This window comes from Zophobas morio, unplaced genomic scaffold, assembly GCF_036711695.1.
Source record: "Zophobas morio isolate AGI-343-1 ecotype UQ-CSIRO unplaced genomic scaffold, CSIRO_AGI_Zmor_V1 ptg000276l, whole genome shotgun sequence".
NCBI classification, from domain to species: domain Eukaryota; kingdom Metazoa; phylum Arthropoda; class Insecta; order Coleoptera; family Tenebrionidae; genus Zophobas; species Zophobas morio.
The window spans coordinates 417,523-436,247 of record NW_026972380.1 but is presented as its reverse complement, the minus strand read 5'-3'; the positions used below and the strand labels follow the sequence as shown (position 1 = coordinate 436,247).

The 18,725-nt window shown below is 28.0% G+C and overlaps 1 protein-coding gene and 2 long non-coding RNA genes across 3 annotated transcripts; 2 read left to right on the top strand and 1 right to left on the bottom strand.

The window, feature by feature from the left end:
- Positions 1-504: 504 nt before the first annotated feature.
- On the bottom strand, positions 505-7,092 carry LOC135119603 (uncharacterized). Its single transcript, XM_064044007.1, has 10 exons — positions 6,921-7,092; positions 6,791-6,847; positions 6,679-6,740; positions 6,269-6,447; positions 5,214-5,290; positions 3,534-3,583; positions 3,374-3,479; positions 3,165-3,218; positions 2,148-2,197; positions 505-663 (listed from the first exon to the last, which is right to left on the bottom strand). The coding sequence occupies exons 1-10, from the start codon at positions 7,060-7,062 to the stop codon at positions 505-507; spliced, it is 936 nt and encodes a 311-aa protein (XP_063900077.1). The 5' UTR covers positions 7,063-7,092.
- Positions 7,093-14,069: 6,977 nt separating this feature from the next.
- LOC135119584 (uncharacterized) lies at positions 14,070-15,127 on the top strand. Its single transcript, XR_010278284.1, has 3 exons — positions 14,070-14,164; positions 14,348-14,450; positions 14,938-15,127. It is a non-coding gene; the product is annotated as an uncharacterized LOC135119584 (long non-coding RNA).
- A 3,061-nt stretch (positions 15,128-18,188) lies between these two features.
- Positions 18,189-18,664, top strand: LOC135119616 (uncharacterized). Its single transcript, XR_010278292.1, has 3 exons — positions 18,189-18,370; positions 18,433-18,503; positions 18,561-18,664. It is a non-coding gene; the product is annotated as an uncharacterized LOC135119616 (long non-coding RNA).
- Positions 18,665-18,725: the final 61 nt, after the last annotated feature.

The window sequence follows — 18,725 nt, the reverse complement described above, 5'->3', positions numbered from 1 at the left end:
CGTACTAAAATTTAATACTCATATTTAATAAGGCCTTACCGCTTTGACATAATATTAATTATAGTAATAAAAAATATATTTAAAACATAAAGATATTAATAATTTACGCCAAGTGCACATTAATAAAAATAAGGTGTAAGTCTAGGCCTCCAAGCATTTCTTAGACATGATAACAAAAAATGATAAAATGTTAATAAGTTATAATAATAACATAAATAATTATTCTAATAAAAGAAATGCAATCGTTAGTTACCTAAGCTGCTAACTACATACGCCACAATAGCAGAATCCCAAGCAACTTTTCAAGAGTTTTTCATAATAATTATAATACTTTTATATGTCGCCACCAAGAAAAGAGATATGAAGTGCAGCTACGATGTATTTTGCTTTGTTATATATAATTTTTTAATACTTTAATAACCCGAAAAGTGCAGCGGAAAAAAAACGGCATAGGCGGGCATTAATAAAAATTGGGACAAATACTTTTAATTTTATTTTTTATAGTCAAGACAAAACGCTGGAAGCCTCACTTTGGATTTGCATAACGAGTTTAGAGACTTGCTCCTTCATGTCTAATAGCCTCTGCACTGTTTTTTGAAGCGCTTCCTTACCAATTCCCTGCGCCACTTTACTAAAGTCAGTGTCTTCATTGATTAATAAGTCCTATTCATAATAATAAGTAAGGTTTAGTAAACTCAATAAGAGAACTATAGTAAAAACTGTTCTATATTTTTTTTAACGTACTAAAACGCACGCGAGTATAACTTAAGAATAAAAATAATATTTAATATAAAATACTTGCAGTGGCCCGCATAAAAAGTTTAATCATTTTCTTCAAAAAATTGTAGAAAATAATTTTATTAATACTTTTTTTTAATAATGTTTTATATTTTCTTGTAATATTTTTCGATCGAATTTTTATTGATTCGTGTTTACTTGTATACTTTGCCAGCACTACTCTTCCCAAGAGCGCCTTAAAGGCGCTGGTTCGTTCAATTAGCGTCCCTTCTCTTTAATTTTATATACTTATTGGCCCAACTCTTACTATTGTATAACTTAGAGAAATTGATTGGCTATGATACATTTACTATATTTTTATTTCTCTTTCTATAATTTCTTTTTTTTTACTTAATGTACTTTTTATTTCAATAATATAATAATTAAAAACTTATTCACCTTAATAACTATTTTCGCTTTTTTTTACTAATTTTAAAAAATTATATTTTATTCAGTATTATTATAAAATTTTTAATATAAAATTAATTACATAAATATTATCTATATAAACATTTTACTAAAAGTTTGTATAGTCCATCTTCATACTTTGAAATTTTTTTTTGTATCATAAAACAGAAGTTTTATAAAAAAAGAAAATGAAATTTAAACTTTTATTTAGCAAAATTAAATGTTGGGATTTTGTTTACTTGGAGTGGTTCGATGGGCTCACTATCGTAAGGCTTCTAAACCAATAATTATAGCACAATCAGAAAAACTGCCAATCACAAAATCCGTATCTACCTACCAAAAAGAGTAAAAGAATCGCCATTAACTAATAGATTCAGGTTAAAATTACCAAATAACACTAAGTGACTACTAAAAGTATTTGTAACAATTAGCCTAAAACTACCATTTAGCTTCCAATCGGGTCTTTAAAAAATATTGTAATAATCAAAAGCTAGACAGTGATAAATAACTTTAGCTTTATTTGTAACTTATAAAAGTACTTTTAGATATATTTCTAACAAATTAAAAGCTGACCATTAATTGGTAGTTTTTACCTAGTAATTACCAAATAACCTTAAATCGGTGGTTTTTAAAATTATTTGTAACAATTAGAGGAATCAGCAGCGGGAATAACAACCAAATAATCTCCCTAAAAAGTGCTTTTTATAATAAATTGTAACAAATAAAGCTAATGTTAAATAATTTTAGTTTAAGCCTACCAATTAACTTCCAAAACATCACCTTTTTTTAATTTGTAACAAAAAAAAAATTAAAATGCATTAAAGACTGATAAATCTCATTTTTGATAAAAATTATTAAAAAATTTATAATATTAAAAGGAAATAATTTTTTTAAATAAAATTATATAGAAATAAAAATTTAGATTAATACTAACTAATAATAAAATTTATAAGAAAAGTTACATCGCCAGACTCCAACGGAACTGCAATCCCTTTAAAAGAACTGCTTTCGCCTATAAATTAATATAGTAATAAAAATTGAAGACTTATATAAATAATAGTAATAATAAAACTTTTTGTTAAAATAAAAAATTATAAGTCTTGTTATGGATAATAATAATAATAATAACTTTTTATATTCATAACAATAACTATAAAAAGAAAATTAACTCAAAAAAAGTAAAATTAGCAATAAATAAAAGAAAATAAATAGTGAAAATGTTAAAAATATTTACAAACTAACACTATTCTATAGAAAAAATACAAAAATGAAACTGTACTATAAATACAAATTGACAACACTATAAATATAATAAAAGTTTTTAAAAACCAAAGAAAATATAAAAACACTAAAAAGCAACTCAACGTAAATAACATATATAAATTATTTATAAAAATATATAATATTGTATATACATAATAATGACAGGTAAGTAAAGCTGCGAGTTCTATAATAAGTTATAAAAAATTATTAATAGCAATAATAAAAACTAAAAATTATATTAAAATAAAAAAAAAATCAAGATAAAAAATTCAGTGATTGGTCCTTTACAATTAATATATATAAGGCAATTTCGCGTTTCCACCAATCAAGCGTCAATTTCAACAACACATAAATAATCAAAAAGTGGAATATAAAAAAGTAAAAGTTTTAGTAAAATTTATTAAAAATGTTATTAATAATCCCTTCAATAATACAATAAAATTAATAAAACTTTAATAAATATTAAAAAAACAATAAAAAAAATTATTTTTATTGTATTAATATTAAAACAGAAAAGTTTAATAAATATTAATAACATACAATTAAAAAAATTATGTTAAATAATAAAAAAGTTATTATCCATAACGATTTCAGAGATAACTACTATTATTATTACTATTATAGTAATTATCATTAATCTTATCAATATCAACTGCAAGTTTTATAAATATTTTCAATATTTTATCTCTTTAAAAAAAACGGTGTAAAGTAGCTACCTTCCATAAAAATAGAGAAAGCCGATTCGTTGAGATCGGCAAGGCCCTCTTTAGCTGCGACCAATAAAAAGTGATTACGCAGAAAAAAATGTACTTATATTTATAGTAATTATTATTATTTATTACTAGTATTATATGTACTTTTAATATTACTAGAAGTTCCTTAATTTATTCGTTAAAAAAAAAGTTCACTGATGCGTTATTATTACTCGGTTTTCCAACTAAGGGTGTGAAGGGGGAACGAGAGCTATACGGTTGCGATTTGGCGCACGTGAGAAGGCCACGTGGTCTTCTCTGGGTTGCAAGCAGTGTGGACTAACAACAGATATAATTAGAACATAATAATAATTACAATAATAATAGTAATACAGAATTAAGGGGCTTAAAAGGAGTGTTAGTCTCTACAACTGTTTTAAAATCTAAAAGAAAAAGTTGTTTTAGGAAAAAAAAATTAAAACTATTTTCTATATAAATGGTAAAAAGAAGTTTATTAGAAACTTAGGTAAAGCAATAAAAATAATATTACTTAAGTTATAATAATTATTATTTTCGTTATAACTTGTTATATATATAAAAATCATTTCTATAATACCCACCAAAAAAAAAATAGGAAAACTTTAAGATTTATTATTTCAACAAGCAAAAAGTTTAAACGCTCATAAATAATTTTTACTAATAACGAAACAAATTTTAAATCCTAGTTAAGATCCCTTTATACTATAAAAGTGGGTCAATACTAATTAAAAAATTAACTCTACAGATTAGGAAACTTAAGTTTTTAACAAGCGCGCAACCAATGTAATCTAGCAAAATTCTAAAGTCTTCCTAGAGCAAATCGACTAAAATTAGAGGAAAAACAAAACTTATTTACTCTTATAAGCGTCAGTTAAAAAACTTACTTACTTCATAACTGTATTGCTAGTTAGCGAATATAAAAACAGGATTTAGTGTTAGTAAAACTTTTATAAGTCGAAGAAGTACTAAGTATTTATGAGCATATAGAAAGGTTCGGTTTAATAAAAGCTGTTTTATAATTATGAGGTGGATAAGTCGGTGTTATTTCACATATTTCTTAATTAGTTAAAAGTGAAAAACTATTAATTCAAAAAAAAAATTACATAAAGTCCTCACTAAAACCCGATTTTGCAAATTTTCAAAGATATTATATAAATAAATTGAGAATAAATTAATTAGTTAAATATAAACCAAGTAATCCATTTGTGTGTTAGCGTACAAATTTAAAAAAATTGGCAACTACTAAAAATTTTAGTTATATATCCTAAATACAACACTTTTACTACTCCTAAAAATTAAAAAGAAACAATATACTAAAATTCAGTCTGAAAATGCAATTGAAAACTAATAAAAACGAATTAAAGTTAAATTATACTTTTTTTTTTTAAATTCCTTAAACACAACCACTACCTTTAAAAGATAATTAAATAAGCATATAAACTAAAATTACTACGGGTAAATCCTTTTATAACTAAAAAAGTACAGTTCAAGATTAACTATACTTTATTTTTTAAAAAATTACCTAAAAACCCAATTTCTAACGCGTGAAGGTAAATTAAATAGCAAAAAAAAAAGTTCTTCGGTAATTGTGTTCTAGTCATAAAATTTTCACTTGGGTTTTTAAAAAGTCCTTAAACACATTCATTATCGCTACGAGATTTAAAATAGCAAAAATTCCTAAAATTTATTTTGGTCAACGCTATTTCATAATACTGTGTTTCTATTAAATATATTATTCTTTATTCTTCCTTAAAAAAACAAAGCAGTTACAATCTCTTAAATAATAGATCAAATTTTAGTGAACCTCAACAGGTATTATAATACTTTATTTTAATGAAAATTTTTTTCAATAATATTTCTTAGTTATATTAAATATAATTATGTTTTTAACATTTATGTTTATCCTTCAGTATCAACTTTTAGTAAAATATTATAAAGAGAATAAAATATACTTGCAAAACTTAAAATCTTTTCAACAGTATTTTTTAAAAAATTATAGATATTTATAAGAATTTTATGTGTGTATATCACGACTTTCTTTAAAGTTTTCAGCTTCAAATAATTTAGTTTTTTTCGATTCCAAAAGAGAGTCAAAAGAGCTCCAAGCAGAACTTTTGAAACACAAATATAAATAATTTACTAACAGTATGGATTTAAAATTAAACAAAAATAAAACTTTAGAAACGGTTTTTTAGGATTACTAGACTTAAAAAATCAATTTTTTTTAATTCTACCCACAAACAAAATTTACTATATAAAAATTTTTTTTAATTGAAAGATAGAATATTTCAAGTATAGTTCAAAAAAAATTGTTAAAAATAATTCTGGTTACCTTAAAAACAATAAAAATTGTCCAATAACTAACTTAAATTTAAATACTAATATTATTTTTTTAATGAAAAATAATCTTTGTTACTATTTTTTTAAACTTGTTATAGTTTTACTTATAATAAAAAACTCTCAACGCTAAGCTTTCTTCTAATATCCATTAATAAATAAATTGTATTTACCTGTATGATTTTTGAATTTAATTAATTTTTAAATAATAACCTTTAAAATTTCAAGGAATCTATATTTACGCCAAAAGAAATATATTTAAAAAAAATTAAATTTTTTTATAAAATTAAAAGAATTAGTTTAATAATAACTATTTTAACAATGCTCGAAGAGTCTACATAAACACCCAGATAATTTTTTGCATTCATTATTTTTAATTAAAAGATTATTAAAAATTAAAACTACTTAGGTAAGTACAAAGAGGCTTGTAAACACCAAAAATTATAATTATTTATATATATATATTTAATAACTTTAAAGGATGTATAAGAAATTGTTTATGTAAACACAAAAAAAGGTTCAAGGAGGCATTAAAACCAATAAGATTGTTTTAATTTATATTTTTTTAATAGAATACTTTTGAGAAATAGTAAGTACTTCAAAAAGTTTGAGGAGTCTATATTAACAGCAAAAAGCAATTTTTTTATAAAACTAAGAAATATTTTAAAATAACATTAACTACTATACAAATGCACAAGGAGTTAATATAAACTTCTAAAGAATTGTTATAAGATTAGTTAAATAATAACTACCTTGGAATGTTCAAGGAGTCTATATAAACACCGAGTTCTCGACATTTAACCACAAACTCAAATAGAGTCATATTTTTAATGACCCTTGGAATTTTCACCAATTCCAAGGCAAAAATTTGGCACAATTCCGTTTCACACTTTTTTATTTTATTTTTCATAATTCCGCAGCGCACAGTAACCTGCAAAAGTTATTATAAAGTTAGCAAAAAAAAGTTTAAACTAAAGGTATAGATTCTAAAAAATAAAATATGAACCAAAAAAAAAATTTTTTTTCCACATATGAAAACTTGCCAAAAAAAAGATTGTATTATCGTTAACAAAAAATTGCTAAAGCCAAAAAAGGTTATATTTTAAAAAACATAAACTTCATATATACAGAATATAAAGAAAAAGTATAATTTAATAATGACTTCAGAATCAAAGCTATTAATTAATTCTCCTAAATTTGCAAGCTTTCCTGAGGAGCCATTGTCTGGTTTATTATTAGAATTAAAAATATTTAATATTATTAAAGATAAAAACCCAAAGAAGTGGTGTCAATCTGCGCGTTACTTTCTTGAGTAGCTATACTATTTGTATCTTATTTATAAGAAAAAGAAGAAGAATTTCTAATAAGTTCATTGTTCTACTATTATTATTTTATAATAATTACTTTCTAAATCTTTTTTTTCGTGGCGTTTCGAATGAGTAGAGATTTTAGGCAAAACTTTAGTAACCGCTTTCTTCCTTATACTTGTAGTAGTAAAAGGGACTTTAGTAGGATAAGGTCGTCTAGAACTCCTCGTTGTCACCATATTTTAAAACTTTGACAACATTAAATCAAAAAAAACTACCATCGTTACTAAGTACTAAATTTTGAAAAGGGTGGCTGCCCATGTATGAAATAGCGAGGAAGAAAGGTTATTGGTAGGAAATGTTGTTATTTCACGTCTCAAATTATTTGCAATATATAAAATAGTTTAGTACGAAGTAGTCATTTTTTTTTCGTACAAATAGATAATGCATACTAAAAAAAAAGTACCCAAGAGGTTTTTTTTAAGGAGTAACAGTTATCACACCATCTTTTATAATAGTCTTTAAAGTGAATGAAAGAGTTTAACGCAATATTTTGTAGAAGTTTCCTCATTACTTTTTAAGCAAAAAGTGTTTTACTACTAAGTGGACATCATTAGGTATAAGTATGCTATCAAAGGTAAGTAGCTTAGTTATACCTTTCACCGAGTTTATGTTTTTATGTAAGTATCTATAAATACTTCCCTTAATTTAAACTTTGTGTATAGCGAAATAATAGGTGACATATGCTACCTCACTTTTACTAATATAACAATTTTAAGCTTACTTTGCTGAAGTTCAAGAAGCGGTTTAATCATAAATTGATAAAGAAAAACTCTAAGTTCATATATAAAAAGTTTATTATAGTAATTTTAGTCGTTTAATATTTAGCGTTTTAGTTTAAAAGTAGACACCTTTAAACATATAGCTTTAATAGCGCAAATAACTGTTAGCCCTTATAATGGACAAATAGCCTTTTATTAATTATTATAAAGATTTTTTTAAAATTTTCTTTAACATCCGTGGTCTTTCTCTTCCTATAATTTTCAAATAATATTATAAAAATGTAAATGTTTGTAACAAATATTGTGTGACCCGTCAAAAAGTTTAACCTCAAGACTAGAGCAGCTAACACGAAACCACGTTAAATATTTAAATTTATATGATAACAAAGAGAAGTACCTGATATTCTACCAGCCAAATAACCTAAAAAATAAAGTGAAAAATAATTCTATACAATATACTAACTCAAACACACCTCACATATAGTGCACAGAATAGTTGTAGACAAAGTTTAGAACATAACACAAATCTACCAACCACTGAAAATTTTAAAATAATTATTATAGGTAGCTAATCCAAAAGTAGAAATTTCAACCAATCAATATGTTTTTTTTCAATTCAAATTAACCAAAAATTATAATTTAAATTATTTGAATTAATTAAAACCATACTATTTGGAACACGCACGTGGGAGAATTACCATATTTAGTTAATTACTATGTATTGTGTACGGATGCTCGCCCCTATGGCCACTTTCAACCGGAACCGCAAGGATCTCTACGACCACACCTTCTCTTTGCGCTTTATGTGTGCAACGTGCTACAGCCTGACGACTCTCCGCAGATTGCTCTCTAAGCGAATGGCACGGCGATTTACTTCTCGTTCAAAGTCGTATACCTAGTGTGCCAGCATCTGCAGTACTACCTAGTGACACTTGTCAACTAGTGTCGTTAGGAATTTACTATTACCGCAGAAAAGACCAAGCCCTTTTTACAGTAGAAGCGTACTACATTACTCCACCACTGATCTTTGCAAACAAGGTAATTTCCTTGGTGTCCTCGGCAAAGTATTTGGGGATCATTATAGTCGACAAGCCCTCGTGGCGGCGCACGTAATATATCGCGGCAAAGATCTAGGCGGCGGTTTAATTTCTTTACCCTTTACCTTGTGCTAGAAACAAACTCATGTTGCACAACAAACGAGGCTGATGTGTTGTGTATTCGACCAATGACATACGCGTCTATCCCCTCGGCCTACGACATATAGGCAAAAGTCTCCTTGCTTCAAGTAAGAGTAAGCTATTACATCTTTCGACGGGCGCACCGTGGTTTGTTCGCTATAGTGCCCTTACATCAAACCCTCTTAATTGTACCTCTGAGTAATGTTTTTCGACACAATGTACCAAAATTTGTATAAAAACGCAAACGCATATGAAGAAGTATATTAAATCAAGAATGCTTTTATTGACCAGTTTCGGTCTGTCCATATATGCTTCCATATATATACAATAAATTTTAATTGAACCAGATAAAATTTTACTCTGTTTACTTTCTATCCAATTAATAAGCTAGGTGAAATTAAATTTTTTATATTGAAATATTAATTTCTCTTTTCTTGTATTTTTATTGGTGGATTCTCAGGTTTTTGATTGGATTAATCACGATCATTTTTCCTGTGAAGATTTAGAGGGTTAGTCTTTTTTTGTTTGTATTTTTGTGTCTTACTATTGTGTACTTTATAAAGATTGTATTATGCAATCTTTTTTTGTAATCTATGTTTATTTTGTTTTTTTATTTCTGTTATTTTGTCTTATATTTCAAATAGTGTCTTCGGCGTTGTGTATATTGTGTTATTGTATTACCATGTTACCGCCATATACGCTCGGCTCAATGACAAATGAGGTTAAAATCTGGAACGGCGCAAGCTATCGCTGACCGCGCAATGGCTTTAAATATATTCGGTTGAGGGGTGAAATTATTTTTATGATATATATATTTAAGAGATTGCTTGAAAGCAAGCTTAAAGCTAATGTGTACTGAACCACCCTGTTGAGAGGTCATAAATTTAGTGTTTTGTCACGAACTGATTGAAAACCAGGAAATATTATAAATAAAAGGATAAAAAAGAAATTCATGCCCAGTCTCTTTTGTTTTTGAATTTTGAGTCTAGTTGCAGAATAGTTGAATAAACTTGCTACCTCCTTTTATGCCAATTTCAATGATTTAGCGTAACCGCCAACTCGTAAGAACTACGCGGTTGGGGCCCTAACTTTCGAAAGATTCCATTTAAATAAAAAGCTAATATACAAAATATATGTAAAACTTAGCCTTTTTAAAAATAACTTATACGGACTAGAGGGGACTTCTTTATTATCTCTTTATTTAATATATTTTCTTTTCCTGAAATACTTAATTTGTTATCTGTACTTTGGTAAAGTAAAAATTACCACTAACTAAGCAGTTGTTCCTTTAGGAACGTAGCAGTGATTACTAAAAAGTTTGTTAAATAGTTACTGTTCATCACTATTTATAATGTTATAACAATTATAACTATGCTAACTAAATAAAATCTCATTGTAGTAATCTCGTGGTTCTACACCCTTGACGAGCGGTCTAGAGATCTGGACAGTGTAACCATATTCACAACAATCGGCTATCTCTAGCTTGATTAAACAGCGAAACTGCTTGTTTTTTAGAGAGCACTACCCTTCCATAATTGTTCGTTGATAAATCAATATATTTTAAGTTACTATTATAAGGCCATGTAATTGTAAAATAAAGCCTAAATCCATTATAAATATTTCCATTGATTATATTGTTAAAAACAATGATTTCTAAATAATTAATTAATAAAGGATCGCCCTATAGACGATCAATGTCTTTGACATTCAAGCCCTGTAGACTAAAGTCTATAACAATTAATATTAGCTACCGACCAAATTACAAACGAAGAAACGGAAGCAGAGAGCGAGATGACCTTCTTTATTATCTAATGATTTATGCAAATGCCCATTACTATCAAGCGTATACTGCTTTGTGTTAAATAAAATTTTTGTCTATTTAATAATCATTTGGAAGCTATCAAGCTTTTGATTTCACACGTCTCCTAGACGTTAAGCTTTCTTTTAAACTCTCCTATAGTCGGTTATAACAACACAAAAAATTCAGCCCTATAGACTGAACGAACTCTATATAACAAAAACAGAAACAATTTCTTATTTATTAAGGTTAAAATAAATACACAGTTTTAGTATTATCTAAATAGATTTGGCGCAAAACGTATACGCTTCAGTTCATGGAAATCTCCTATTTTTAACTGTGCACTGTAGTGGATCACACCATCTACACTTAGGTTGGACTATAATTTAGTTAAATTGGCGAAGTGCGCATTTGTTTACATTATGATCTCCATTTTATATATACCTTTTTTTTTATTAACATAGGTATATATACATATATGTAAATGGTGCAATTTAGTATTATTTGACATATACTATTTGTAACCATTTTTTTTGATAAAAAAAGTTGTGGTTTACTCGTGCGCCAACAAGTTATCAAAGCAACTAGCACTTCATTGACTGTAATTACATCGAACAAGTATTGTAACGCGCCAAAAGATAAGGTCACTTCTATGAAGATGGCTGTGCTTTGTGTATAAGAATAATATCCAATAGACAAATAAATGTTAACGACTTTATTAAATATGAGACAATAAAAGGAAAAACAAGTATATCAGAACAAAGACGGACAGACTAAAAAAACACAAAAAGAACAACAGATAACTAGAACAGAATAAACAGATCCTTTACGGACAAGAGACCAGAACAGATCCCCGTGATAAGAAAGGGGAGCCCAAACCATGAAGAAAGTAAACACAACGAGTTTCTCCCTGTGCATGTAGGAATAGCGTATATATTTGAAAGGACTGACAAAAATGATTAGGTGACCACGTGCACTAATTTGAGGTTGAAAGGGGTGGTAGCTTAGAAAAAGAAGGGGCGGGTCCGAGTATTATGGAATGTAAGACAACTTTGTATGTTCTACTTTATCATTAAAAAAATTGTAAATAAAATAAATATAAAAAAAAATACTACGAGGAATTTCAATAGAGTATAAAAGTCTATAAATACTAAGCGTTCAACCCTTATTTAGTATGAACGTGTATATGAATATTGCAAACTGTGGACATATAAAAACTTTTTTTCAAGGATTTTTTAAATTATTTAAATTTATTTTTGAGTGTTATATGTCTCATAATAAGGGTCTATAAGAAAATTTTACTTATATTTTCTGCACATAAGTCGGGTACATTCTTAACTCTTTAATCCTCCAGTTTACCAAACGTTATGTTCGTACCAGTTAAAGGTTTGAATAAGTTATACTTCTATTCTTTATCATCTCGTTAATAGATACTTTCCTACTTTCTTAAACACCACTTATTAAATAGAAAAAATCTTCATTATTATAAATAGTAGCATAATGTCAGGCTCAAAATAATATGTTTAAAAGGCTTAAAATATGCCCCTTTCGTCTGAATAGGTAATTACTGTCTAACAGTAGAAAAATTAACCAATTGCTCTTAGCGAACTACACAAGCGCACTGAAATCGGTAAAAAGAATGTTGATATTGTTTATTAATTTATCGTTTAGACGTACTACAGCCGTTATACCTGTTATAACTTAAACTGCTTAATCTATATTCCCTCGTCAGAAGGAGGGTTAAGTAGGATGCCCTCCTTTACAAAAAATAAAGACTTTTATGAGAAGTTAACTTTTCCAGAAAATAATTAAGCCTTAAAATCCTACATATATAAACAATAATGAATCTAAAACTCAGTCGAACTTTTAAAACTTTAATATTCAGCCTCATTTTCTTTAAAACTTATTAAAAACTTTTTTTGCAGTATATCACTTATATAAATGTTAAAAATTAGAAAACTTTACATTTAAATCGTTAGTTACTTTTCACATTTTTGTTTTTTTAATATCGCCCTCCATGTTAACAAACTAGACCTCTTATTTACAAGCGTCAGGGTATATATTAGATAAAACGAGCTTTAACAAAAATGCTAAGGGTCAGAATGCCATAGAAGTATATTTGCTTTGTGCTAAAATTCCTTAGGTTAAAAAGCTTTTTAAACAATACTTGCTTACTACTTTTTAATGCACGACTCCTTAGCGAGAATTTATCTTTAAGTCCCTGTTGTTAAATCCTTTCTGCCATAAGTAATTCCTGAACTTAATCTTTTCAATAGCGTCAACAATAGAAAATGACGCTGTCCAGACTTCTAGGACAAATTAGTTCCGGGATAGATATGAACTTCACATTCACAAAAATTAAATAAAAATGCTATAGTCTGACTTTTCATTTTGGTAAAGACTTTTTTAGTTGTTAATTATGCTCTCTCTGCGTAATCTCTAAGTTAAACTATAAAACTTAAAGCTAAAAAGTTTGCGAAAAAAAGAATATTGTTTAATTATGTTGCTTTACATCCGCACCCTTGATCCACTTAAAAAAATCATGTAATATACAACCGCGTATATACTATATAAAATCGGCACCTCACCAAATAATAGCCAAGTTTAACTAGATCTTCTAATTGATTACTCATACTTCAAAATTAACATAACAAAATACTAAATAAGATAGGAAATTACTAGCGTTAAAAACTTGACGAACATATATAGTTGAATTCGTTTTCTTAAAGTAAAGCTCCAAGCAAACAAAAACGAAAAAATATTTTAGACTCTTTAACAAACTTTTGAACATTAAGGTTATCACATTACGCGTTTTTGCTTTATTATTTAATATATAACGAATACCTTATAATTGTTTCAAAGTGCCATTCTTCATTTGAACAAATATCCTGAGTAGTAAATTGGCTAGCTATTTGCTTAGAAGAAAATTATTTTATCCAATAAAATAAACATTGGCTAACCGAGAGGATGCTGAGGACAAATTAATAATATATTTTACAGTAAGCTATCCAATAGTTTCTTGTTAATCTGGTTTGCACAATTATCAAGAAAACTATTAGTGTTTATCATTAAAGCTGCGACTTTGTAAAGTGGTGAACCCTTCTGCCTTGTAGGTGTTCTTTACTTTATACTCTTTAAGTAATAATATTTATATTAAGAAATATTAAATCTTTTGTAGGAGCTTTAATGCCTATACCATCGCCAAATTTTATTTCTCGTTTCAGGAATTCTTCTACATCTATTTTTGTCTATTAAAGTTTCTGAAAATTGGAGGTGGATTACATTAGCTTTTATTTTATTGTATCTCTAGATCGTTAACTTATTAAAAATTAAAAAAACTGAGCCGTAATAGTAATATCAATTGCAATTTTTATTAATGACTATATACGAGAACTATAAATATTCCATTCTATAGGTATCGTTTGCTAGTGTATATATATTACTTATTATCACTTAGAATACTTCAAAAATCTGTAGAAGACAAAAATCGAGTTAGTTTAAGGGAAGTCAGAAAGTGGGTTATTTTTCAACATGTTCCTTTGAAGTTTTTAGCTTTATAGCTTTTGAAGGACCTTTAGTGGAGGTGAGTTTCTAATTTTTTTTTAAAAATTTTAAATTTAGTATAAAAGCTACAATATTGGTTTCATCGGCACTATATATTATATTTTTGGAGATTTAATTAATTTTTTAAACATATATATTTGTTAATTTCTGAACTACATTAAATTCATTATATATATTTATTTTTTACTTTTTACTTAATTAGCTGGGCTCATACTAATAAATTTCTTATAATAACTTTCATTCTTGGCATCGTTGACTTTATTGCCCTTATTCTCTTGGAGCTCTTTACAATCATCCTTTTGAAGGTTATAAATGTTTATAATAATTTTTATATTGTAATTAAAAATCAAATCAATAATTCGAATTTTTTTTAACATTTTTTTAATAAACTTGAATTATAAATCGTTTTTAAGAATTTTGTGTACTTCTTATTATGTTAAGAATTTACTTATATTTTTACTTACACTTAAGCACTAAACTTTTTTTATATAAACAAAATATTAAAAAATTTAAGTTAATTTAGTTAATAATAATTTAAAATTTTTGTTATTTACTCTTTTAAAATTATCTAAGTTTTTTAGATTTTCTTAATCTTATTCAAAATAAATATAAATAACTGTAGTATTATTTATATATACGATTTTTATTATTCTTTTGTTATAGAAGTGAAACCCCTATGATTATTTTTTCTAAGTTGACTTAAATTTTGTATAAATATAAACTTTTTATAATAAATAACTTTATTTTATTTTTTTGTTATTATGAAAATATTTTTATGAATATATTTTTAAGGCTTTTTTATGGACACGCTCGGTGGAGTCGTGGCATTTCAACCCTCAAGAACACCAATCAACTGCTCTTTTGTTTGCATGCTTTTCTACTTTGAAGACACCTTTAATCGCTGATGTAATTTGCTCTTCCCAGTCAATCCCTTTGCAGTATTTAAAAATAATTCGCTGCATTTTTGCTTATAAATATTATATTTATTCCACTTTATTAACGTAACATAAAAAAAATCAATAAATAAAATAGTATGAAAGCCCATTACAAGTTTATTATGAAATAGACATAAAAAATTCACTAAAAAACAAGTTTTTTAAGGGATTGCGGTAAGCACGCGCTGCAGAGAGCAAAGTATAGTTAAGAGTCACAGCAATTTTTGGCGATACATTTTTATTATAAAAAATATTATATGTAAGAATGAAGCATTTTTTTCTTCGAATATTTCAAAAGTAAAATATTTTTTATAGTATTCTATATATTGAGCATTCTTCACGTTTTTTGGATCATGGTTTTCATGCATGAATGGTGGTTATGATGAATATATATTTTTTATTTTTATAGCTGCAACTTATCGCAACCATTTTTTACTTTCTGGGATGATGTTATGGAAACCAGCTGGACTTCATTGAAAAATTTAATAGGTTAAGAGAAAAAGAAAAAATAAAAATTTTCTATAGCACTTGTTGATATTATTTTTTTTTTTGCGTTTTTTATAAATTCTGGTGAATAATAAAAAGGTACAAATTGTTATTTGTTTGAAACTTAATATTTTATATGCATTGCTTATTGCTTTTTTAAGATTGTATACGTTTATACAAATGTTACAGTTGTTTGGAATATTTAATAAAATTGGGAATTTATCTTCGTAATATTATAATACCTTCGGAAGTATAACTTGCTAAAGCCAAATCTAGTAAACATGCATAAAGATTGGATTTAAAAACATGATTATCCGATAAAGTTAATGTTCTTACACTTTTACTCTCTAGCTGGGCGTAGTTATTGATAGAAGACTTAAAGAAACCTTGTAAATTGTAGCCTTTTAAAGCGAAGTTGCTAACTTTTAGTTGTAAATTTTTCATTCGTTTAATACGATTTGTACTTCTATTGCATTAGTATTTAAATATTTTAATTACAACAAAAAAACAACTATAAGATCATTAACCAGTCGACAACAATTTGCATAAATCAACTTATTAAATAATTATTAATTTGTACATTAAGTCTATAATAATTAAATTGAAGTTACAAAGAGCGAGTAGTCAAGAATATGCTCGCAATAAAGTTGTAGCAACCAATACCTTTTGAAAATATTTTTAGAACAACTTCGTTAAATACAATATTTAATATGTATATTGGATCTTATTAATGTAAACTCGAATTCTTACTGAAATTGGGCATACTATAAAAATAAACCAACTAGTATTTCTTATCAATTATTATATTGCTAGTAATTCAGTTGACTATATATTTTGCTCATCATTATAGCCCTTTACCTTTTTTGATAAAAGATAACTTACCGCTCTTTTTAATCCAAGGACGGCACTTAGAAACTGTGCCAATATATAAAAAGCTGCATAAAATTATGTAATAAAGATATTATTTATGTTGACTAGAAATAAACTAGTTTGAGATCCTTCCCTCCAACATTGATGATGCTACAAACCAAACGCTGGATTTGTAATAAATATGTCACTGGGAGAACAAAAAATTAAATAAAGATTATTTAGATGCTAAGGAGCCACTAACGATAAAACAAAACTTACTTAAAAAGTTAACATATTTAATAAGACTATCCTGAGCTACTAGCTTACAACTCTTAGAAAGCTGTTTACTAGTAGCATTGGATGGAGCTTAACCTTTGATAGTGCAGTTAAAGGGGCCTCCGCAGTTATTAATAGGCCCCTCAAGCAGACTACTTTCATCTTCCGGTTAAACAACCTTAAGGCCAATGCCATTGGATGCGGGGTGCTTCCAAACATATAGTGGTATGCTTGATGAAACTGTCGCCGGTATGCAGGTCCTGCTCGAACGGAGGATGGAAAAGGGACTATAAAGGTATTGTATTATCCTTTCACAATTGAGCAAATTCACCCCGCCAATTCTGTCGCTACTAACAATACCCTCTTTACTGAAGAACGCTGCTGACAGCATTGCAGTTGCAGTAACACCAGCCCAAACCGTCGCAACGACGATGAGTGAAGTTAAGTACAGTTTTAACCGACACTTTGAGAAGTGCCTCATTTAAGCGATCATGGTCTTTGAATGTTGGGTACGAACTGGTGCTAAACCGCATACACAGGCACTTTAAGGAGATGCTCACTGCTGTACCCTAAACTATTTATATGGAAGGTCACTATGAACGATATGTCGGAGCAAGCAACCACGGCTGCCACTACAAAATGGCAGTATTATAGCTGAACGCCATGAAAAAAAACATTATAAAGCTCTTTGCTTCCCAGGGTATACCGCCTAAAACCTTTAATTGCTAAAGACGCGTTCCTTGTGCCAGCTTTTTTCAGCCCAATATAGCCGAGATCTAGGGCTGACTGCCACAGACGTGGTCTGAACGATTACCACAAAGTTAAGACGGCAACACTACTAAAATGCTGAAAACAACTGCCATCGATGGCTTTTTTTTTGGTGCTGCCTAGCCAACTTGAGTAAATAACGGTAATCATTGTTTTACTCGTCGTCATTAAAACCTCACCATTCATGGATTAAATTCAACAGAACAAGGCGCTTCTCATAACCAAAAAAAAAACACTGCGCTCTGCCGATTTGTTAACCATTTACGGCCAAAAAAGTCGATAAAAGTAGTAAGAGGTCGTTTATTTTTAATATATCATGTCGTACTCATGTGAAATACATAAAGCTAATTTCTCTTGTGCTGCAAAGCGAAGATTGTATGCTTTTTGGACCTGAGACCCCTTTATGAAAGCCTTCCGCTACAAGTGAGAAAAATCAACTCCTGCCCTCCTGAAGTTCGCGCTGAAAGTTGTACGTAATTCCCCACTGCGCCGCGAACAAGGGTCGTCATGTGCCTTAGTTTTAGAAGCAATGCTGAAGTCCCTAAAGAACGAAGAGCTGGAAACGCAGATCATCCGGTCATTTTATAGTAGCAAACCTTATTTACGGGTCTCCGCTGTAACGCACTCCGAGCGATGGTAACCAGTTACAAAGGTGTGTCTCCAAAGCGAACGCAAAGGGGGTATATTTTTGTTTATTGAATCACTAAAACTGTCCGATAGCACGTCTATTCTTAACGCGATCGAGCATAAAGAATGCCATTCGCAACTAATAAGTGTAATAGAAGTCCGAATCCTCTGTATTAGTTCAAATTGAACTTTTCTTTAATTGATTACACCGTTTCTGATAACGAATTAAAACATCCAAAGTTGTTGTTTTAGACGTTCACCACAGTACATGACAAGCTTCAGTGGTGAGTTTTATAAAAAAAGTCAAATTAACAATTACAAAATTTTTATATATATCGACTTATAGACTTTAGAAAATTGGTCATCCTGTCGGCACCTGTTTTGATGTAAATTTAGGAAAATATCTTGGTTTTCTTAGTTAAATACTTTTTTTATCTTTAGATAGATAAACTTTAGCTTATTGACTTTAAACAGACCATCGATGGATATCATTCGTTGTATATTTAATAATTACGGGAAAACATTTATTAAGGAAAGTCAGGAAGATCGTATTGATAATAAATTTTCTGGCAGACATAGACTTAAGGAAAGTTACCGGTTTTTACATCTTGACTTCGTTAACTTCCTTTTTAATAACTA